We start from the raw sequence: 23846 nt of genomic DNA, 5'->3' as shown, positions 1-23846 counted from the left end.
GCCATCTGTCGTGCAGGTACTCAGTACTCAATGTAAACACAGAACTCAATTTTCTCCTCGGTCCACTGGGTCTCTATTGGGGAGGAAGGGAGGGTCCTTTAATATATAATCACCGGGTAAGTATATTCAAAAATTTATTTTATTATAAAAATAACATTTTTCAATATTAAACTTAGCCGGTGATTATATAAGCTGATTCACACCCAGGGGGGTGGGTAGAGACCAGCAATAATTGTTTACATTATTATGAGCTAAGGATTTTTTATTTCATTTTAGCAGTTATTCAAAATAACAAACATAAAATAAATAAGTACCTGGTAAGGAAGACGACTTGAACAATTACTCTGCCTTTTTAAGTACGTCTTCCTTACGGAGCCTCGCGATCCTCTTAGGATGCTGAGCGACCCCTAGGAGCTGAAGTATCAAGGGTTGCAACCCATACAACAGGACCTCATCAAAACCTCTAATCTAGGCGCTTCTCAAGAAATTACTTTGACCACCCGCCAAATCAAGTAGGATGCGAAAGGCTTCTTAGCCTTCCGGACAACCCAAAAACAATAATAAAACATTTCAAGAGAGATTAAAAAGGTTATGGAATTAGGGAATTGTAGTGGTTGAGCCCTCACCCACTACTGCACTCGTTGCTACGAATGGTCCCAGAGTGTAGCAGTTCTCGTAAAGAGACTGGACATTCTTAAGATAAAAAGACGCGAACACTGACTTGCTTTTCCAATAGGTTGCGTCGATTATACTTTGCAGAGATCTATTTTGTTTAAAGGCCACGGAAGTTGCGACAGCTCTAACTTCGTGTGTCCTTACCTTCAGCAAAGCTTGGTCTTCCTCATTCAGATGGGAATGAGCTTCTCGTATTAACAGTCTGATAAAAAAGGATAAAGCATTCTTTGACATAGGCAAAGATGGTTTCTTAACTGAACACCATAAAGCTTCAGACGGGCCTCGTAAAGGTTTAGTTCGTTTTAAATAGAACTTAAGAGCTCCTACAGGGCATAAGACTCTTTCTAGTTCATTTCCAACCATACGATAAGTTTGGAATATCGAACGATATTGGCCAAGGCCGAGAAGGCAGCTCGTTTTTGGCTAGAAAACCAAGTTGTAGAACATGTAGCCGTTTCGGATGAGAATCCGATGTTCTTGCTGAAGGCATGAATCTCACTGACTCTTTTAGCTGTGGCTAAGCATACCAGGAAAAGAGTCTTTAAGGTGAGATCTTTCAGGGAGGCTGATTGTAGCGGTTCGAACCTGTCTGACATAAGGAATCTTAGTACCACGTCTAAATTCCAACCAGGTGTAACCAAACGACGCTCCTTCGTGGTCTCAAAAGACTTAAGGAGGTCCTGTAGATCTTTATTGTTGAAAAGATCTAAGCATCTGTGACGGAAGACTGATGCCAACATGCTTCTGTAACCCTTGATAGTGGGAGCTGAAAGAGATCGTTCTTTCCTCAGATATAAGAGGAAGTCAGCTATTTGAGTTACAGAGGTACTGGTCGAGGATACGGATACTGACTTGCACCAGTTTCGGAAGATTTCCCACTTCGATTGGTAGACTCTAAGGGTGGATGTTCTCCTTGCTCTAGCAATCGCTCTGGCTGCCTCCTTCGATAAGCCTCTAGCTCTCGAGAGTCTTTCGATAGTCTGAAGGCAGTCAGACGAAGAGCGTGGAGGCCTTGGTGTACCTTCTTTATGTGTGGCTGACGTAGAAGGTCCACCCTTAGGGGAAGTGTTCTGGGAACGTCTACTAGTCATCGAAGTACCTCGGTGAACCATTCTCTCGCGGGCCAGAGGGAAGCAACTAGCATCAACCTTGTCCCTTCGTGAGAGGCGAACTTCTGCAGTACCTTGTTGACAATCTTGAACGGAGGGAATGCATATAGATCTAGATGTGACCAATCTAGGAGAAAGGCATCTATATGAACTGCTGCTGGGTCCAGGATTGGTGAGCAAAATATTGGGAGCCTCTTGGTCATCAAGGTTGCGAAGAGATCTATGGTTGGCTGGCCCCAGGTGGCCCAAAGTCTCTTGCATACATCCTTGTGGAGGGTCCATTCTGTTGGAATTATTTGTCCCTTCCGACTGAGACAATCTGCCATGACATTCAAGTTGCCTTGGATGAACCTCGTTACTAGTGATATGTCTAGACCTTTTGACCAGGTGAGGAGGTCCCTTGCGATCTCGTACAACGTCAGAGAGTAGGTCCCTCCTTGCTTGGAGATGTACGCCAAAGCCGTGGTGTTGTCCGAGTTCACCTCCACCACTTTGCCTTGAAGGAGAGACCTGAAGCTTTTCCAGGCCAGACGTACTGCCAGTAGCTCCTTGCAGTTGAAATGCATTGTCCTTTGACTCGAGTTCCATATTCCCGAGCATTCCCGACCGTCTAATGTCGCACCCCAGCCTACATCCGATGCGTCCGAGAAGAGAACGTGGTTGGGAGTCTGAACAGTCAGGGGAAGACCCTCTCTTAGGTTGATATAGTCCTTTCACCAAGTCAGACAAGACTTTATCTTTTCGGAAACCGGGATCGAGACCGCTTCTAGCGTCTTGTCCTTTTTCCAGTGAAAAGCTAGATGGTATAGAAGAGGACGGAGGTGTAGTCTTCCTAGTGACACAAATTGATCCACGGATGACAGCGTCCCTACCAGACTCATCCACAGCCTGACTGAGCAGCGTTCCTTCTTCAGCATCTTCTGGATGGATAGCAGGGCTGGGGGCTGATCGTCTTGTTCAGCAACGTCCTCATCAGATGGTTCCTCATCCGAAACTGATGAGGAAACGGCAACGGAGTGGGCAACGTCTGACTCGCTGAATCCGGTCGCACTGGTGGATGCGTGACGGAGCCGGACGCAATATCATGGAACTGCTGCACAGTCTGTGAACTGTCAACAACCATGGGTGTGCGAGGAAGTACAGCGTCAACCCGAAACTGTCTAGACCGTCTGGGTTGTGCAGTCAACACCCTACCGGGTTGCTGAGGTTGACGCACTGCGTCACAACAAGTCACCTCTGCTGGTTGTTGAACGTCCTGAACGTCAACAACCACCTCCGAGCGTCGCTTAACGTCAACGTGCGGCTGGCAACCCACACTGGGTCGCATCGGTGGAGGAACCACCTCAACTGGCAGACACGAGTAGGTTACCTCAGCGTCAACGGGGCGCACAACCGACCGGTTGGAAGGTTGTTGGCCAGAAGGTTCTTCTCCGCATTTAAGTCCTCTATCAAGAAGGACGCAAGCTTGGACTGCATGTCTTGCAGCAAAGACCACTTAGGGTCTACAGGAGCAGGTGCGGCAACAGACGGTGTGACTGCCTGATGAACCGACCGGTTGGAAGGTTGTCGGCCAGAAGGTTCTTCTTCGCATTTAAGTCCTCTATCAAGGACGCAAGCTTGGACTGCATGTCTTGCAGCAAAGCCCATTTAGGGTCTACGGGAGCAGGTGTGGCAACAGACGGGGTTAGCGACTGAGGCGGAACCGTTTACCATCCCTGAAAGCCTTGTTATGCGTGACATAATAGTACAGCAAAACTTCAAAGGCTCGACAAAAGCTGAGAAGTTGACCTGTAAACAACTTGGAGCGTCTCCTGGCTAGGCGCCAGGGAGAGTCTACCAGAATTGAGAAGTCTATCTGGGCAGAGGCATGAACTCCCAAGTCGAGAACTTCTCTCGTGTCATATCAGACTCTCGCTCTATAAACCAGTTTAAAAGAAGGGAAATCAAAGGCTGTATCCCCCAAACTCCTCCTGGTGAAAAAACCAGTCGCCTAGCCAACGTAACGCTCTCTAGGAGAGCGAGAGAGCACTAGCTTAAAAACAACGGCTTCGAAGTAGCTAGGCCTAGTGTAAGTTCTGACGTTAAGGCGAACGAGGAGCAGCAGTTACAAGATCCGGACGAAGATCCTTAAAAAGAATCATCATGATTTAATTAAAGTCCATAGGAGGCTAAGCAGCTTAAGGCTCCTCTCCATCTGACAGAGTCCTCAAGGGAATATCAGTAGGAGGGAGAACAGCAACTTCCTCATCTACAGGAACCTTGTCCGATAAAAGCTGAGTCTCTCACTGGTGCATTAGTAGCGGACCAGAACGCAACGTCATGTAACTGCTTGACAGTCTGTGAACTGTCAACAACTGAACTGTCAACCACAACAGGTGCGTGAGGACATACAGCGTTCACTCGAGACTGCTTTGACTGTCTAGACTGAGCAGTCAAAACAACTCTAGAATGTGGAGGTTGACGCACCGCGTCAAAACAAAACAACTTAGACTGTTGTTGTACCTCGCGAACGTCAACGGAAGGTTCCGTGCGTCGCTGAACGTCAACATGCGGCTGGCAGGGTACACTGGAACGCATGGGTGGCAGGACTCTCTCAGCTGGAGTGCGGCAGAAGGTCACCTCAGCGTCCACAGGACGCACAACCGTGGTTGGTTGTAGGCTAGAGGTTGGTGCAGTGTCAACCTTCTCCGCACGAAAGTCCTGCATCAATGACGTTAACTGAGGCTGCATGGTCTGCAGCAAAGACCACTTAGGGTCTACAAGAGCAGGTGCGGCAACAGACGGTGTGACTGCCTGATGCGGTACCGCTTTGCCTCTCTTAGGAGGTGAGCAGTCGTCGGAAGACTGCAGCGAGTCTGAACTGACCCAGTGGCTACAACTGGGCCGTTGGACTTGCGCGGAAGGGACCGACTTGCGCTTAATAAGCCGCTAGACCTTGGTCCATGGTTTCTTATGAGAAACCTCTTCCGCAGACGAGGAATAAATGGGCTCTCTCGTCTTTGTGTGGGTGGGGCGATCTTGGGTAGATACGCCCGAAACCACGGAGGGAAACGTCTGTTCGTTGATCAAGGCCTCTCGAACCCATAAGTCGTTCGACATTACTTCTCCCCTGGGCTTGGGAGCTTGCAAGAGGTCCCGGACTAGGTGAACGACAGGCACGAACAGACGAACCCTCGGACGCAACACTGTAACACTTTGCGCATATCACTTTATCACTTCGATTTTCTGTTTTGCACTTATTTCACTGAAATCGAAACTTTTACTGATTTCTACCTGAAACACGCAATTCTACCCTTCATAAAAAGGTAGTAATTGCGAAATCAGTCGTATAATGCATCTCATTAATACCAGCAAAAAACAGAAAACATATATTAAGATAAAAAATTCAGTGGCTGGGAAAGAGACTAAACACTAGTTCATATAAACTACGTTTTCAATCTCTCACCGCACATAGCCTGGGGACGAGAATAAAAACCTAGAAACGTTTTATCCTTCCTCCCCGTACAGAGACTAGGGACGAGAGTAACACGAGAACAACGTTACCCGCTTGAACGGAACGTTTTCTCTCCTCTCTCTCCCTCCGTCTCTATCTCTCTCTCTCTCTCTCTTTCTCTCTTGATTTCGCACCTAAGAGAAGAGCCCAATTATATTTCGTCAAAAAAAACATGTTATTTGACTAAAGGAAAAAAAACTGAAAGGTTTTTCAAATAAAAAGTTCCTTTAAATTAGAATTTAAAACATTTAAGTTAAGAAAGAATGAACAAAACGTTAGAATCGATTTACTCTTACTGCAAAGTGAAACCGTGATACACTCTCTCTCTATCGTAACGATAGAGCGCAAGTTGAACGTCCTGAACGTCAACAACTGCGTAGCATAAAAACTAAACGTTAGTTCATCTTTGAAAACAGTACGAAGACTATCAAAGAAATTCTTTCATAAAATATTACAATTAAAAAGTTTTAAATTCTTTATAAGCTAATTACGATATAAAGGGCTCAACGTTGATTAACTTCGGTTCCAAGTTAGGACCGCCTACTATCAGGAAAGGTCGCATATAAACAGAACATTAAAATTTATTTTTATATGTTTATAATGAATGGAAAGTTAATCGAAGAGGCCTAATAAAGGCGGAGAGGTATAATATAACGTGATAAGATAATTACTAAAAACCTAAACACACTTCCGTCTAAGGGAAGGGTCGGCCATTTAAAAGTGAAAAAAAGTCCATACTCTCTTTGTCACCATAATTAAATCTATCCAAAACGAGTTCAAGTTTTGAGATGAAGATAAAACACCTGCATAGCGAAAGCTCAAAACTAGAATAGTGTACTTCACCAAATAGTTGTGAAAACAAATCCAGTTAGCAACAGCGAATTAGTAGGTCTTGCCGGTAGCCCGACAGAGAGAAAATTGAGTTCTGTGTTTACATTGAGTACTGAGTATCTGCACGACAGATGGCGCTGTTGATGTACACCCCCTACCTGCTTAGCGATCGCTGGCGGATTTTGAACGTAGAGTTTTCTGTCGAGCAGCAGAGCTGCAGCTTATATAATCACCGGCTAAGTTTAATATTGAAAAAAAGAGTTTATTCTCGTATAGCTAAGCATCATAAAAATATTTGCCAGTCCAATTAGTACATGTACTGCTGAAGAAAACTCTGTAAATGCTTGCAAAGAAGATAAAATTATCTTAAGTGGATAAGTTCTATTCCTAAAAAACAATAAAGTATGAACAAATTTACCAAAGTATTACCTAAACTAGTTCCAGTTACTGGCCCATTGCTTACTTGCACCAATCAAAATTACCATTCCACTGACTTAATAAGATTATCTATGGACTGTCTTTCAAACCTAAAATAGATAAACCAGAGGACCTGAAAAAAAAACCTTAGCTTTTGAGGATACTCTGTACAACCTTAAACTTGGTATACACTCCTCTCAAAAGTTGTTTGAGAAGAAGGGTTGCATAACAACCTCCTCAGTCACTTTGACCACAAAGACCATTCTCTTTGAGGCCAATATGATGGCCACCAGCATTTTAATGCTGTTCAGTAAAACTATAATCCAAACTTGTATTAATTTCACTAAACTCCAAAGATGTTCGTTCTTCTTGGTACACACAGAGGAGGAAGAATATCTCTTCCAATTCATTCAAGTACAGTTAATAGCATTTCCTCAGCACACTATATAAAACAAATCACATTTGGAAAATGATCATTAATCACAAGATGAATCCAAGTTCATTTAATTTTCTAGGATCTTCAGCATCCAACTGTTACTGTAATATAACAAATTTAAAAAGCAATTTGTATTTTTCTTAGCCATATAAACCTGAGTCTTTTAATTAGGACAATTACTAAGGCCCGAACTAGAATTGGTCATTGAAAACCGATAACCTGCGGTTATCTGACCAGTGAAAGAGCTGTTTAAAGCGCCCTCACTGTCGGTTCTCTACTAAATTTTGCTTCGAGCGGTGTGTTGTCCACAACTGTGTGATTGGCACTCTTCAAGCTATTGATTCTTCTTCTTCTGCTTTGTTGTTGATGATGAAATGAAAACAGGAAATCCATGCTTGTCAGGGGAAGGGCAAACACGGCAACCACTTCATGGTGAAAACCTATATAGCCCCACACTCTCTCTCTGTTTCTTGTCAGGGGCATGTCTGTACGCAGGCATCCCCTTGTACCAAGTATCAATTGTGGTCTCTGGTGCAGTGGGAGGTGTAAGCTCTGAAGGGGAAGAAGTGCTCTAGGCTTTCGTCGGGTACTGACTGGGCAACGCCCAAGAAGACAATCTTTGCTATTGTCTTCTTGGGCGTTGCCCAAGAAGACAATAGCAAAGATTGCTGCTGCTGCTGCCGTCACTGTGCATACGCCCTTAGATGGGTTCCCTGGAGTATGCCGCATGGATCAGGAGAGAACGGATTAACATCAGCATCTTTTTAAGGTTTGGCTGGTGTGCTGGGGACCCCGAGTGGTCATTGCTCCCCTGCGGAGGCTAAAGAGACTGCTGTTGTGAGCATGCCGACTATTAACAAGTTTGATCTAAGGAAGGCCGTCCTCAAAACAAAACAAACAAACACTTTCCCAAATGAGTGAAATACTCTTACCGACATACCTATCAATCACAGAAGAAAACATCCTAACTAATACAGTGATACCTCGGTAGTCGAACGACTCTATACTCGAACAATTCGGAGTTCGACCAAAATTTTCGAGAAATTTTTGCTGCGGTGCTCGACCAAAAATTCGGTACTCGACCAGCCGAACACGTGACGACCGCATGGGCTTTGTGATGATCGCGCCATCTCGGCCACTCTCGCTTGTTCGGGAAGCATCAGTTCTCTCGAGAGCGTCACTCAGACAACGCGCGATCAGCATTCGTTGTGATTTAGTGATTTTCAGTGCTTTTAATTGCTTTTTTAGCTTTCATAATGAGTCCCAAGAAAGTAATGAGTGTTAAGGGGAAGGAGAAGAGGAAAACAGTGCGAACAACGATCGAGTTGAAGAAGGAAATTATAGCGAAATATGAGAATGGTGTACGAGTGTCCGATTTAGCGGTAGAATACGGAATGGCGAAGTCGACCATTTCTACGTTTTTAAAGCATAAAGAAATGATTAAGAAGGCGAATGTTGCAACGGGAGTTACGGCGGTAACTAAGCAAAGGCCACAAGTGATTGAGGAGATGGAAAAGTTGCTTTTAATATTTATTAAAGAAAAACAGTTGGCCGGGGAAAGTGTTAGTGAAGCGTTCATTTGTGAAAAAGCGTTGCATATCTATGAAGAATTAGTGAAGAAAAGTCCGAGTACCAGTGAAAGTGATTCATTTACATTTAAAGCGAGCAGGGGTTGGTTTGAAAAGTTTCGTAATAGAACAGGTATTCATCGTGTTACTAGGCATGGGGAGGCAGCTAGTTCGGATCAAATTGCAGCCGATAAATACGTGGGGGAATTCGATCGGTACATAAATGAACAAAATTTGATCGCACAACAAGTCTTTAATTGTGATGAGACTGGGTTATTTTGGAAGAAAATGCCAGCCAATACGTACATTACCAAGGACGAGACGAAGATGCCAGGTCACAAGCCAATGAAAGATAGGCTAACATTGTTGCTGTGTGCAAATGCAAGTGGCGATTGCAAGATCAAACCCTTGTTAGTGTACCACTCGGACAACCCCCGGGTGTTCAAACGAAATAATATTTGTAAAAGTGCACTACCAGTTATGTGGCGCTCGAACACTAAATCTTGGGTCACAAGACAATTCTTTACTGAGTGGATAAACGAAGTGTTTGCCCCCCAGGTTAAGGCTTACCTCATTGAAAAGAGCTTGCCAATGAAATGTCTTCTGGTTATGGACAATGCTCCTGCACATCCTCCAGGTCTCGAGGATGACTTGAAAGAAGAATACAGCTTTATCAAAATCAAATTCTTGCCCCCCAATACTACTCCCATACTCCAGCCCATGGACCAACAGGTCATTTCAAACTTCAAAAAACTCTATACCAAGGCCCTTTTCAGAAAGTGTTTTGAAGTGACCAGTGACACGAAGTTGACCCTAAAGGAATTCTGGAAGGAACACTTCAGCATCCTCAACTCTGTTAACATGATTGACCAAGCTTGGCGAGGTGTGACCTATAGGACATTGAACTCTGCCTGGCGTAAGCTGTGGCCATCATGTGTCACAGAGAGGGAGTTTGAAGGTTTCCAACCAGAGGCGGGTCCAAGCACTGCTACCCCTGTAATTTCTGATGACACTGATGTCGTTGAGGAAATTGTTGTCATGGGCAGGAGTTTGGGGCTTGAGGTCGACAAGGATGATATTGATGAGCTTGTAGAAAGCCATTCTACCGAGTTGACTGTGGAGGAATTGTTGCACCTGCAACAACAACAGCAGCAGGATCTGATTGTGGAGCAGGAATCTTCAGAAGAGGATGAGGTAAGGGAGGATGTTCCAAGTTCTCTCATCAATGAAATTTGTTCCAAGTGGGCAGATGTGCAGGCTTTTGCTGAAAAATACCACCCAGAAATTGCAGTAGCAAACCGGGCAGTGCATATGTTTAATGATAGTGTCATGTATCATTTTCGAAGAATACTGCAGAGGAGGAAGAAACAATTAACAATAGACCAGTTTTTCACAAAAGAAAAGAAAGCTGCTACATCAAAGCCTGTTTCTCCTCCAAAGAAGAGACAAAGAAGAGAAGAAACCCCTGAAATAGATCTGCCCACCCTTTCATTGGAGAGAGAAACAACTCCTGAAGGAGAACTACCCCGCCACATCATGGAAGGGGACTCTCCTTCCAAGCAGTAACCTCCCCCTTCCATCCTCTCCACATCCATCCCTGTATGCCATCGAACCGCTGCTCAAAGGTATGTTCACTACAGTACAGAAAATGGTTTAAAATTGTTTTATTTTAGTACAGTAAATGGTTTAAAATTGTTTTATAGGATTTTCTGACCAATTTCATACACATTTAGATAATTATTGTTGTTTAGGTACACGTTTTATTAATATTTTGGGCCTGTTCGAGTGCCTGGGAACGGAATAGAATATATACCATTATTTCTTATGGGGAAAAAAAATTCGGTACTCGAACAAATCGGAGGTCGAACACGGATCTCGAACGGATTATGGTCGAGTACCGAGGTATCACTGTACTTTAAATAAATAAATTACAAAACACAATGAAAACACTAAAATATTCAAGGGAGAGACTCCAAACAACCACTATCAAACAGCTGATAATAGCTCCTTATAAGCACCTAGCTAAATTTTCTACTTGAGTTTTTGGCTACTCATCTCGAGAAACTGACCCAGGGGAAAATACTACTTTAGGTGAATACTTGTAAAAAATAGAAAATCTAGTTTCCAAAATCTTTTTAAGAAACTCCTTGTAAGTTTGAGATTAAAACCACATGTCACCTCAGTGGGTTTGAAGGGAAGAAAACAGGAAACTTTTAGGTTTTGGGGTAATGTCGACCCTGACTCAGCTCTGGAGACAAAGCAATATGAACATCATGAGAAGTTTTTAAAAATAAATTACTTATATCAGAGCTTAACATATTACAACACTCTTTAAACCTAAACGAACAACAATATTAACAAATAAACTTTTAAGATACAGTGAGACATCAGATTATAATAAATGAGTGAAACATCACAACAAAAATAATAATAAGCTTAAACAATAACTTCTATGAAAGTACTGTACTTTAGCAATATGCAATTACATACCTTTCCCCTAGAGATTCGACAGATAAGTGCCGAAAGATCACGAGCAATAAATGCATGTTTCAAGGTTGCCAGTTCATAGAGACAACATCCAAGAGCCCAAATGTCACTTTTATAACTATATGGGATTCCTGAAAATAATTCTGGGCTCTAGTGGGATTAAAAGAAAGAAAAATTATTATAATAAACTCAACCAATTACTAATGATGAAGACATTTTATATTCAGGCTTAAAGGACATGAAATTTTGTTTCCAGCATCTACATTTTAAACAAACATTTAACTTTATTTGACTCAAAACAAACTAGTTACAATAATTTATGTCATTAACTTATCTTTTTTAGCATTATCTCCTCACATAACTTGTCGGGATTAAACAGTGTAATTGAAAGCATAGTTAACATCATCAATTTAGATAACCGGATTATTATAAAATTCAGGTGATTCCTTATAAGATCGCATACTAGATCATTTGGTAATACTTTAAATATTTCTGGTCTAACTTGGTGGGAAGTTAGTAAAAAGTAATAAACAATGCACTTTCTTATATTTCCAAAGCAGTCTCTTGATAAAATCTCATCTTTTAAGGTAACATTGTAAATAAAAGTTACTTCAATCTGAAACTTTCGGTTGATGTTCATGTAAACAATATATGTCAAAACATGTTATTTTGATAATAAAATAAATTTTTGAATATACTTACCCGGTGATCATATAGCTGCAACTCTGTTGCCCGACAGACAACTCTACGGTAAAAACTCGCCAGCGATCGCTACACAGGTTGCGGGTGTGCCCAACAGCGCCATCTGTCGTCCAGATACCCAGTACTCAATGTAAACAAAGACTCAATTTTCTCCTCGTCCCACTGCGTCTCTATTGGGGAGGAAGGGAGGGTCCTTTAATTTATAATCACCGGGTAAGTATATTCAAAAATTTATTTTATTATCAAAATAACATTTTTCAATATTTAACTTAGCCGGTGATTATATAGCTGATTCACACCCAGGGGGGTGGGTAGAGACCAGCAATATATGTTTACACTTTTATGAGCTAAGAGTTTTTATTTCATTTTAGAAGTTATCAAAATAACAAAAACAAAATAAATAGGTACCTGGTAAGGAAGTCGACTTGAACAATTTCTCTGCCTTTTAAGTACGTCTTCCTTACGGAGCCTAGCGGTCCTCTTAGGATGCTGATCGACCCCTAGGATCTGAAGTATCAAGGGTTGCAACCCATACAACAGGACCTCATCAAAACCCCTAATCTAGGCGCTCTCAAGAAATGACTTTGACCACCCGCCAAATCAACCAGGATGCGAAAGGCTTCTTAGCCTTCCGGACAACCCAAAAAACAACAATGAAAACATTTCAAGAGAAAGATTAAAAGGGTATGGAATTAGGGAATTGTAGTGGTTGAGCCCTCACCCACTACTGCACTCGCTGCTACGAATGGTCCCAGTGTGTAGCAGTTCTTGTAAAGAGACTGGACATCTTTCAAGTAAAATGACGCGAACACTGACTTGCTTTTCCAATAGGTTGCGTCCATTATACTTTGCAGAGATATATTTTGCTTAAAGGCCACGGAAGTTGTTACAGCTCTAACTTCGTGCGTCTTCACCTTAAGCAAAGTTCGGTCTTCCTCACTCAGATGTGAATGAGCTTCTCGTATTAACAATCTGATAAAGTCTGACCAAGCATTCTTTGACAAAGGCAAGGATGGTTTCTTAACTGAACACCATAAAGCTTCAGATTGGCCTTGTAAAGGTTTAGTACGCTTTAAATAGAACTTAAGAGCTCTAACAGGGCATAAGACTCTTTCTAGTTCATTGCCTACGATCTCCGATAAGCTGGGGATATCGAAAGATTTAGGCCAAGGCCGAGAAGGCAGCTCATTTTTGGCTAGAAAACCAAGTTGTAGCGAACAAGTGGCTTTTTCTGACGAAAATCCTATGTTCTTGCTGAAGGCATGAATCTCACTGACTCTTTTACCCGAGGCTAAGCATACCAGGAAAAGAGTCTTAAGAGTGAGATCTTTCAGGGAGGCTGATTGTAACGGCTCCAACCTGTCTGATATGAAGAATCTTAGTACCACGTCTAAATTCCATCCAGGGGTAGCCAAACGACGCTCCTTAGTGGTCTCAAAAGACTTAAGGAGGTCTTGCAGATCTTTATGTTTGGAAAGATCTAAGCCTCTATGCCGGAAGACCGATGCCAACATGCTTCTGTAGCCCTTGATAGTGGGAGCTGAAAGGGATCGTCCTTTTCTCAGGTATAAGAGAAAAACAGCTATTTGAGCTACAGAGGTACTGGTCGAGGATACAGAAACTGACTTGCACCAGTCTCGGAAGACTTCCCACTTCGATTGGTAGACTCTAATGGAAGAAGCTCTCCTTGCTCTAGCAATCGCACTGGCTGCTTCCTTCGAAAAGCCTCTAGCTCTCGAGAGTCTTTCGATAGTCTGAAGGCAGTCAGACGAAGAGCGTGGAGGCTTTGGAGTACCTTCTTTACGTGTGGCTGACGTAGAAGGTCTACCCTTAGAGGAAGACTACTGGAAACGTCTACTAACCATCGAAGTATCTCGGTGAACCATTCTCTCGCGGGCCAGAGGGAAGCAACTAACGTCAACCTTGTCCCTTCGTGAGAGGCGAACTTCTGCAGTACCTTGTTGACAATCTTGAACGGTGGGAATGCGTAGAGATCCAGATGTGACCAATCTAGGAGGAAAGCATCTATATGTATTGCTGCTGGGTCCGGGACTGGAGAGCAATAGATTGGAAGCCTCTTGGTCAGCGAGGTTGCAAAGAGATCTATGGATGGTTTTACCCCAAGTGGCCCAAAATCTCTTGCACACATCCTTGTGGAGGGTCCATTCGGTTGGAATTACTTGCCCTTTCCGACTGAGACAATCTGCTATGACGTTCAAGTCGCCTTGGATGAACCTCGTTACTAGGGAGATGTCTTGACCTTTTGACCAGATGAGCAGGTCCCTTGTGATCTCGTACAATGTCAGTGAGTGGGTACCTCCTTGTTTGGAGATGTACGCCAAGGCCGTGGTGATGTCCGAGTTAACATCCACCACTTTGCCTCGAAGGAGAGACTTGAAGCTTTTCAAGGCCAGATGTACTGCCAACAGCTCCTTGCAGTTGATATGCATGCTCCTCTGACTCGCGTTCCACAGTCCTGAGCATTCCCGACCGTCTAGTGTCGCGCCCCATCCCACGTCCGATGCGTCCGAGAAGAGATCGTGGTTGGGAGTCTGAACAGCCAGGGGAAGACCCTCTCTTAGGTTGATATTGTCCTTCCACCAAGTCAGACAAGACTTTATCTTTTCGGAAACCGGGATCGAGACCGCTTCTAGCGTCTTGTCCTTTTTCCAGTGAAAAGCTAGATGGTATTGAAGAGGACGGAGGTGTAGTCTTCCTAGTGACACAAATTGTTCCACGGATGACAGCGTCCCTACCAGACTCATCCACAGCCTGACTGAGCAGCGTTCCTTCTTCAGCATCTTCTGGATGGATAGCAGGGCTTGATCTATTCTGGGGGCTGATCGTCTTGTTGTTCAGCAACGTCCTCATCAGAGGGTTCCTCATCCGAAAACTGATGAGGAAACGGCAACGGAGTGGGCAACGTCTGGCTCGCTGAGTCCGGTCGCACTGGTGGATGCGTGACGGAGCCGGACGCAATATCATGGAACTGCTGCACAGTCTGTGAACTGTCAACAACCATGGGTGCGCGAGGAAGCACAGCGTCAACCCGAGACTGTCTAGACCGTCTCGGTTGTGCAGTCAACACCCTACCGGGTTGCTGAGGTTGACGCACTGCGTCAAAACAAGTCACCTCTGCTGGTTGTTGAACGTCCTGAACGTCAACAATCACCTCCGAGCGTCGCTTAACGTCAACGTGCGGCTGGCAACCCACACTGGGTCGCATCGGTGGAGGAACCACCTCAACTGGCAGACGCGAGTAGGTTACCTCAGCGTCAACAGGGCGCACAACCAACCGGTTGGAAGGTTGTTGGCCAGAAGGTTCGGTAGCAACCTTCTCCGCATTAAAGTCCTCTATCAAGGACGCAAGCTTGGACTGCATGTCTTGCAGCAAAGCCCATTTAGGGTCTACGGGAGCAGGTGTGGCAACAGACGGGGTTAGCAACTGAGGCGGTACCGTTTACCATCCCTGAAAGCCTTGTTATGCGTGACATAATTGTACAGCAAAACTTCAAAGGCTCGAAAACAGCTGTGAAGTTGACCTGTAAACAACTTGGAGCGTCTCCTGGCCAGGCGCCAGGGAGAGTCTACGAGAATTGAGAAGTCTATCTGGGCAGAGGCATGAACTCCCAAGCCGAGAACTTCTCTCGTGTCATATCAGACTCTCGCTCTATAAACCAGTTTAAAAGAAGGGAAAGCAAAGGCTGTATCCCCCAAACTCCTCCTGGTGAAAAACCAGTCGCCTAGCCAACGTAAAGCTCTCTAGGAGAGCGAGAGAGCACTAGCTTAAAAACAACGGCTTCAAAGTAGCTAGGCCTAGTGTAAGCTCTGACGTTTAGGCGAACGAGGAGCAGCAGTTACAAAAAGATCCGGACAAAGATCCTTAAAAAAAATCATCATGATTTAATTAAAGTCCATAGAAGGCTAAGCAGCTTTAGGCTCCTCTCCATCTGACAGAGTCCTCAAGGGAATATCAGTAGGAGGGGGAACAGCAACTTCCTCATCTACAGGAACCTTGTCCGATAAAAGCTGAGTCTCAAGCAAGGGAGAGACCTACCGTGGTGGCAATGCTTTACAAGCAGAGTCCACACTCACTGGTGCATTAGTAGCGGACCAGAACGCAACGTCATGTAACTGCTTGACAGTCTGTGAACTGTCAACAACTGAACTGTCAACCACAACAGGTGCGTGAGGACGCACAGCGTCCACTCGAGACTGCTTTGACTGCCTAGACTGAGCAGTCAAAACAACTCTAGAATGCGGAGGTTGACGCACAGCGTCAAAACAAGTCAACTTCGATTGTTAGTGAACGTCTTGAACGTCAACAGGAGCATCAGCAAGTGGCCTAACGTCCAAATGCGGCTGAAAAACCACACGAGACCGCATCGAGTGTGGTTCTAAACAACCTGACTGACGTGACTAAGCTACGCCAACGTCAACAGTAAGCACAAAGGAACGTTAGGTTGGCTGAAAGCCAGGATATCGATGAGATAAACGGCTAGACTCAACGGACTAATCGGCAGAATAGTCTTCCATAAGGGAGGCAAGCATATACTGCATGTCTTGCCATACAACCCATTAAGGATCAACGGAAATGGTTGTGGTAAGAGACGAGGGTAACGTCTGTGACCGCAACACTTTGCCTACAAAAAAAGACTCTCGGAGTCTGTGTTACGTTTTTGTTAGGCGGCGAGCAGTTACCCGATGACTGCATAGGGTCAGAGCTGTCCTAATGGTTGTAACCAGGACGCTGGACCTGTCCTGAAAGGACTGACTTTCGCTTAAGGGCTTCGAAACCTTGTGACAGGTTTCTTATGCGAAAAGCCTTCGGATGACGAAGAGAAACAACGTCTCTCTCGTCTTATGGTAGGGGAGATCTTGGTAAGATACACCCGATACCATAGAGGGAAAACGTCTGTTCGTTGGTCAAGGCCTCTCGAACCCATAAGTCGTTTGACATTACTTCTCCCCTGGGCTTGGGAGCATGTAAGAGGTCCCGGACTAGGTGAACGACAGGCACGAACAGACGAACCCTCGGACGCAACACTGTAACACTTTGCGCATATCACTTTATCACTTCGATTTTCTGTTTTGCACTTATTTCACTGAAATCGAAACTTTTACTGATTTCTACCTGAAACACGCAATTCTACCCTTCATTAAAAGGTAGTAATTGCGAAATCAGTCGTATAATGCAAGCTCATTAATACCAGCAAAAAACAGAAAACATATTTTAAGATAAAATAAAAATCAGTGGCTGGGAAAGAGACTAAACACTAGTTCATATAACTACGTTTTCAATCTCTCACCGCACATAGCCTGGGGACGAGAATAAAAAACTAAAACGTTTTATCTTTCCTCCCCGTACAGCGACTAGGGACGAGAGTAACTCGAGAACAACGTTACCCGCTTGAACGGAACGTTTTCTCTCCTCTCTCTCCCTCCGTCTCTATCTCTCTCTCTCTTTCTCTCTTGATTTCGCACCTAAGAGAAGAGCCCAATTATATTTCGTCAAAAAAACATGTTATTTGACTAAAGGAAAAAACTGAAAGGTTTTTCAAATAAAAAGTTCCTTTAAAATAGAATTTAAAACATTTAAGCTAAGAAAGAATGAACAAAACGTCAGAATCGATTTACTCTTACTGCAAAGTGAAACCGTGATACACTCTCTCTCTATCGTAACGATAGAGCGCATGTTGAACGTCCTGAACGTCAACAACTGCGAAGCATAAATAAACTAAACGTTAGTTCATCTTTGAAAACAGTACGAAGACTATCAAAGAAATTCTTTCATAAAATATTACATTTAAAAAGTTTTAAATCCTTAGCTCTTTAAAAGCTAATTACGATATAAAGGGCTCAACGTTGATTAACTTCGGTTTCCAAGTTAGGACCGCCTACTCTCAGGAAAGGTCTATATAAACAAAACATTAAAATTATTTTTATATGTTTATAATAAATGGAAAGTTAATCGAAGAGGCCTAATAAAGGCGGAGAGATATAAAATATATAGAGGAAAATCTATAACGTGATATAATTACTAAAAGCCTAAACACACTTCCGTCTAAGGGAAGGGTCGGCCATTTAAAAGTGAAAGAAAGTCCATACTCTCTTTGTCACCATAATTAAATCTATCCAAAACGAGTTCAAGATTTAAGATGAAGATAAAACACCTGCATAGCGAAAGCTCAAAACTAGAATAAGTACTTCACCAATTAGTTGTGAAAAAACTCCAGTTTAGCAACAGCGAGTAAGTACGTCTTGTCGATAGCTCGACAGAGAGAAAAATGTTATTTTTATTAATAAAATAAATTTTTGAATATACTTACCCGATAATCATGTAGCTGTCAACTCCGTTGCCCGACAGAATTCTATGGAGGGATACGCCAGCTATCACAATACTAGAAGGGGGTGTATTTACCAGCGCCACCTGTGGCCAGGTACTCAAGTACTTCTTGTTGACACCTCCTCAATTATTCCTCGGTCCACTGGTTCTCTATGGGGAGGAAGGGAGGGTCGATTAAATCATGATTATCGGGTAAGTATATTCAAAAATTTATTTTATTAATAAAAATAACATTTTTCAATATTAAACTTACCCGATAATCATGTAGCTGATTCACACCCAGGGGGGTGGGTGAAAAACCAGTGTACAAGACTAAAGGATAGCTAAGTATCCCGTATTTCATATAATCAGTTATCCACAATAACAATGAAATAATAAGTACCTGGTAAGGAAGTCGACTTGAACCGTTACTCTGCCTTTAATAAGATCGTCTTCCTTACTGAGCGCAGCGTTCCTCTTGGGAGGCTGAATCAACTCAAAGGTGCTAAAGTATACAGGGCTGCAACCCATACTAAAGGACCTCATCACAACCTTTAACCTCGGCGCTTCTCAATAAAGAATTGACCACCCGCCAAATCAACAAGGATGTGGAAGGCTTCTTAGCCGACCGTACAACCCATAAAAAGTATTCAAGAGAAAGGTTAAAAAGTTATGGGATTATGGGAATGTAGTGGCTGAGCCCTCGCCTACTACTGCATTCGTTGCTACGAATGGTCCCAGGGTGTAGCAGTACTCGTAAAGAGACTGGACATCTTTGAGATAGAATGATGCGAACACTGACTTGCTTCTCCAATAGGTTGCATCCATAACACTCTGCAGAGAACGGTTCTGTTTGAAGGCCACTGAAGTAGCCACAGCTCTCACTTCATGTGTCCTTACCTTCAGCAAAGCAAGGTCTTCTTCCTTCAGATGAGAATTTGCTTCTCTAATCAGAAGCCTGATGTAGTAAGAAACTGAGTTCTTAGACATTGGTAGAGAAGGCTTCTTGATAGCACACCATAAGGCTTCTGATTGTCCTCGTAATGGTTTTGACCTTCTTAGATAGTACTTAAGAGCTCTAACTGGGCAAAGTACTCTCTCCAGTTCGTTCCCCACCATGTTGGACAGGCTTGGGATCTCGAACGACTTAGGCCAAGGACGGGAAGGAAGCTCGTTTTTAGCCAAAAAACCGAGCTGCAAGGAAAATGTAGCCGTTTCAGATGTGAAACCTATGTTCCTGCTGAAGGCGTGGATCTCACTTACTCTTTTACCTGTTGCTAAGCACACGAGGAAAAGAGTTTTTAATGTGAGGTCCTTAAAAGAGGCTGATTGGAGCGGTTCAAATCCTGATGACATTAGGAACCTTAGGACCACGTCTAGATTCCAGCCTGGAGTGGACAACCGACGTTCCTTTGAGGTCTCAAAAGACCTAAGGAGGTCCTGTAGATCTTTGTTGGAGGAAAGATCCAAGCCTCTGTGGCGGAAAACCGCTGCCAACATACTTCTGTAACCCTTGATCGTAGGAGCTGATAGGGATCTTACGTTCCTCAGATGTAACAGGAAGTCAGCAATCTGGGTTACAGTGGTACTGGTTGAGGAAACTGCATTCGCCTTGCACCAGCTTCGGAAGACTTCCTATTTAGACTGATAGACTCTGAGAGTGGATGTCGTCCTTGCTCTGGCAATCGCTCTGGCTGCCTCCTTCGAAAAGCCTCTAGTTCTTGAGAGTCTTTCGATAGTCTGAAGGCAGTCAGACGAAGAGCGTGGAGGTTTGGGTGTACCTTCTTTACGTGAGGTTGACGCAGAAGGTCCACTCTTAGAGGAAGAGTCTTGGGAACGTCGACCAGCCATTGCAGTACCTCGGTGAACCATTCTCTCGCGGGCCAGAGGGGAGCAACCAACGTCAGCCGTGTCCCTTTGTGAGAGGCGAACTTCTGAAGTACCCTGTTGACAATCTTGAACGGCGGGAATGCATACAGGTCGAGATGGGACCAATCCAGCAGAAAGGCATCCACGCGAACTGCTGCTGGGTCTGGAATCGGAGAACAATACAAGAGGAGCCTCTTGGTCATCGAGGTAGCGAATAGATCTATGGTTGGCTGACCCCACAGGGCCCAAAGTCTGCTGCAAACATTCTTGTGAAGGGTCCACTCTGTGGGGAAGACCTGACCCTTCCGGCTGAGGCGATCTGCCATGACATTCATATCGCCCTGAATGAGCCTCGTTACCAGCGTGAGCTTTCGATCTTTTGACCAAATGAGGAGGTCCCTTGCGATCTCGAACAACTTCCTCGAATGAGTCCCTCCCTGCTTGGAGATGTAAGCCAAGGCTGTGGTGTTGTCGGAGTTCACCTCCACCACCTTGTTTAGCTGGAGGGACTTGAAGTTTATCAAGGCCAGATGAACTGCCAACAACTCCTTGCAATAGATGTGAAGTGTCCTTTGCTCCTGATTCCATGTTCCCGAGCATTCCTGTCCGTCCAGTGTCGCACCCCAGCCCGTGTCCGATGCGTCCGAGAAGAGACGGTGGTCGGGGGTCTGAACAGCCAAAGGTAGACCTTCCTTGAGAAGAATGCTGTTCTTCCACCACGTTAGAGTAGACCTCATCTCTTCGGAAACAGGAACTGAGACCGTCTCTAGCGTCATGTCCTTTATCCAGTGAGCAGCTAGATGATACTGAAGGGGGCGGAGGTGGAGTCTCCCTAACTCGATGAACAGGGCCAGCGATGAAAGTGTCCCTGTTAGACTCATCCACTGCCTGACTAAGCATCGGTTCCTTCTCAGCATGCTCTGGATGCATTCTAGGGCTTGGAAGATCCTTGGGGCCGACGGACAAGTCCGAAAAGCTCGACTCTGAAGATCCATACCCAAGGAGACAATGGTCTGGGATGGAACGAGCTGAGACTCCTCAAAATTGACCAGGAGGCCCAGTTCCTTGGTCAGATCCATAGTCCATTTGAAAATCTCCAGACAGCGACGACTTGTGGGAGCTCTTAAAAGCCAGTCGTCTGACGGAGCCGGACACAAGATCATGATACTGCTGCACAGTCTGTAAACTGTCAATCATGGGCAAGCGAGGAAGTACAGTGACAACCCGAATCTGTCTAGACTGTCTGGGTCGTACAGACAACTCCTTAACGGGTTGCTGAGGTTGCCGCACTGCGTCACAACAAGTCACTTCTGCTGGTTGTTGAACGTCTTCCCCGTGACACATTGACTCCGTAAACAAAAAATCCTCTAACAAGGACTAAGCTTGGACTGCATGTCATGCAACACAGCTCAAGGTCTATGGGAGCAGGTGTGGTAACAGACGGGATTAGCGACTGAAGTGGAACCATTACCTTCCCTGTAAGCATGTTATGCTTAAATAAAAGTCCATAAGAGGTTATGCAGCTAAAGGCTCCCTCCAAATGACAGAGTCCTCAAGGGAATATCAGAAGGAGGGAGAAAAGAACTTTCTCATCTACAGGGACCTTATCCTAGAAAAGCTAAGTTCTCTGAGTGAGGGTTCACTGGTGCAAAAGCAGCAGACTAGAAGGCAACGTTATGAAACTGCTTGACAGTCTAGTGAGTTGGCAACAACCCAAGATGTGTTGAGAAGCATGCGGTAAGGTATGCAGAGCATGATGTATGCAGAGTATGCTGTATGCAGAGCATGCTGTATGTAGAGCATGTTGTATGCAGAGCATGCTGAATGCAGAGCATGCTGTATGCAGAGCATGTTGTATGCAGAGCATGCTGAATGCAGAGCATGCTGTATGCTGAGCATGTAGTAAGCAGAGCCTGCTGTAAGCAGAGCCTGCTGTAAGGAAAGCAGAGCGTGTGCATGGCGTTTAACATTTCTCAGAAATTCCATGACCAGTGCTAGAGTGCTTAATGCATGCTTGCATGGGGTTTAAACCATGGTATGAAAAAGGAGGTAAGGTATGCTGAACAGCAGAGTCAGAACGAGCTGGAACAACAATAGTTGTGGTTTCCTCTTCAAGACTCCGTTGAGGGAACACCTGAGGCTCAGTCTGCAAAGGCTGAATAAAAGACAAGCAGAAGGAAGGCGCATGGGTGGAGGAGGCTGACTCCTAGCATGAGTGGTTGAACCCAAGGGTTGCGCTTGCTGAGCGGTTGGCGGAAGCGGAGTAGCAAGTTCCAGTTCCTGTGGTGTGAGCGGAGCGCGATGAGGAAGAGGCTGCGCAGAACAAGGTAAATGTCTCGCAAGCTGAGGCTCCTGAGGCGCAAGGCTAAGGTGTTGTGGTGCTTGCCTTGTGGAGGGTTGAGCTCGCTGCAGCGAGAGCTGAGGAGACTGACTCATGGACGGGAGAGGTTGTTGTACCTCAACCGAGTGTTGCATCACTGGTGGAGCAGCAAGTGGAGGCGGAGGAAGAGAGGTATAATCCTCCTGATCCCATTGTAAAGGTTGCCTTAAGGAAGGCGGAGGCTGAACACCACAGGGAACAGCAAACTCAGCACGTGACTCAACATCGTACGCCTGGCAGGTGGTACTGCGATCAGGCGGAGCGAGCGTAGGCGGAGGGAGTGTAGGCGGAGGCGGAGGAGTAACACTCTCAGCCCGACACTCACGCATTAAGTCCGAAAGCTATGCTTGCATGGACTGTAGTAGAGTCCACAACATCGTACGCCTGGCAGGTGGTACTGCGATCAGGCGGAGCGAGTGTAGGTGGAGGGAGTGTAGGCGGAGGCGGAGGAGCAACACTCTCAGCCCGACACTCACGCATCAAGTCCGAAAGCTGTGCTTGCATGGACTGTAGTAGAGTCCACAACATCGTACGCCTGGCAGATGGAACTGCGATCAGGCGGAGCGAGTGTAGGTGGAGGGAGTGTAGGCGGAGGCGGAGGAGCAACACTCTCAGCCCGACACTCACGCATCAAGTCCGAAAGCTGTGCTTGCATGGACTGTAGTAGAGTTCACAACATCGTACGCCTGGCAGGTGGTACTGCGATCAGGCGGAGCGATCATAGGCGGGGGGGAGTGTAGGCGGAGGCGGAGGCGCAACACTCTCAGCCCGACACTCACGCATCAAGACCGAAAGTTGTGACTGTATGGACTGCAGTAGAGTCAACTTGGGGTCGGCAGACACTAAGGTCTGCTGAGGTAAAGCCTTAACAGCAGAGATCTGTTGCGGCAGAACCTTACTCCTCTTAGGCGGAGTGTAATCAACTGATGACTGAGGAGAGTCAGAGCTAACCCAATGACTGCATTCGGGTTGTGAACTTTAACTTCGTACGTCTGGCAAAGGTCTGGACTTAACGTTTAAGAGGTCTTGAGACCTGAGACCAGCGTTACTCTGCCTTTATTTTCTCCCCTAATCTCTTCTGCAGACGAGCAAAATAAGGGCTCAATCGTCTGCGGGTGGGAGTGACGGTCTCGGTAAGACACGCCCACAACCACCGAGGATACTTCTGTGCGCCGATCAAGGCCTGCTGAACCCTTATGCCCTTCGACATTGCTTCTCCCCTGGGCTTGGGAGCTTGCAAGAGGTCCCGGACTGGGAGAACGACTGGCGCGCACAAAAGTACCCTCACGCACTAATCACTTATCACTTTTATTTCTGTTTGCACTTATTTCACTGAACTCGAAACTTTAAGTGGTTTGTACCTGAAATACGCAATTCTATCCTTTCTCAAAGTTAGTAATTGCGAAAACAGAATTACAATGTAACAGAAAAATCTAATGAAAGATAATTCAGTGGCTGGAAAGAGACTAAACACTAGATCACTCTAGAAACGTTTAGTTTCTTCCCCTAAAGAGACTAGGGAGAAGAGCAAAAACGATAACGACGTTACTCGTA

At 45.0% G+C, this 23846-nt stretch overlaps 1 protein-coding gene across 2 annotated transcripts in view; it reads right to left on the bottom strand.

Annotated features, from left to right (window-relative positions):
* The window catches only part of LOC137620627 (uncharacterized), a 59736-nt gene that overhangs the window by 4539 nt on the left and 31351 nt on the right, over window positions 1–23846 (bottom strand). For both annotated transcript variants that reach the window (XM_068350925.1, XM_068350926.1), the window contains exon 6: window positions 11020–11166. In XM_068350925.1, the coding sequence (XP_068207026.1) occupies window positions 11020–11166 (147 nt within the window). The remainder of the gene's footprint in view (window positions 1–11019; window positions 11167–23846) is intronic.

Source organism: Palaemon carinicauda, chromosome 27 (assembly GCF_036898095.1).
Source record: "Palaemon carinicauda isolate YSFRI2023 chromosome 27, ASM3689809v2, whole genome shotgun sequence".
Lineage (NCBI taxonomy): Eukaryota > Metazoa > Arthropoda > Malacostraca > Decapoda > Palaemonidae > Palaemon > Palaemon carinicauda.
This window is presented reverse-complemented; position numbering and strand designations above follow the sequence as displayed.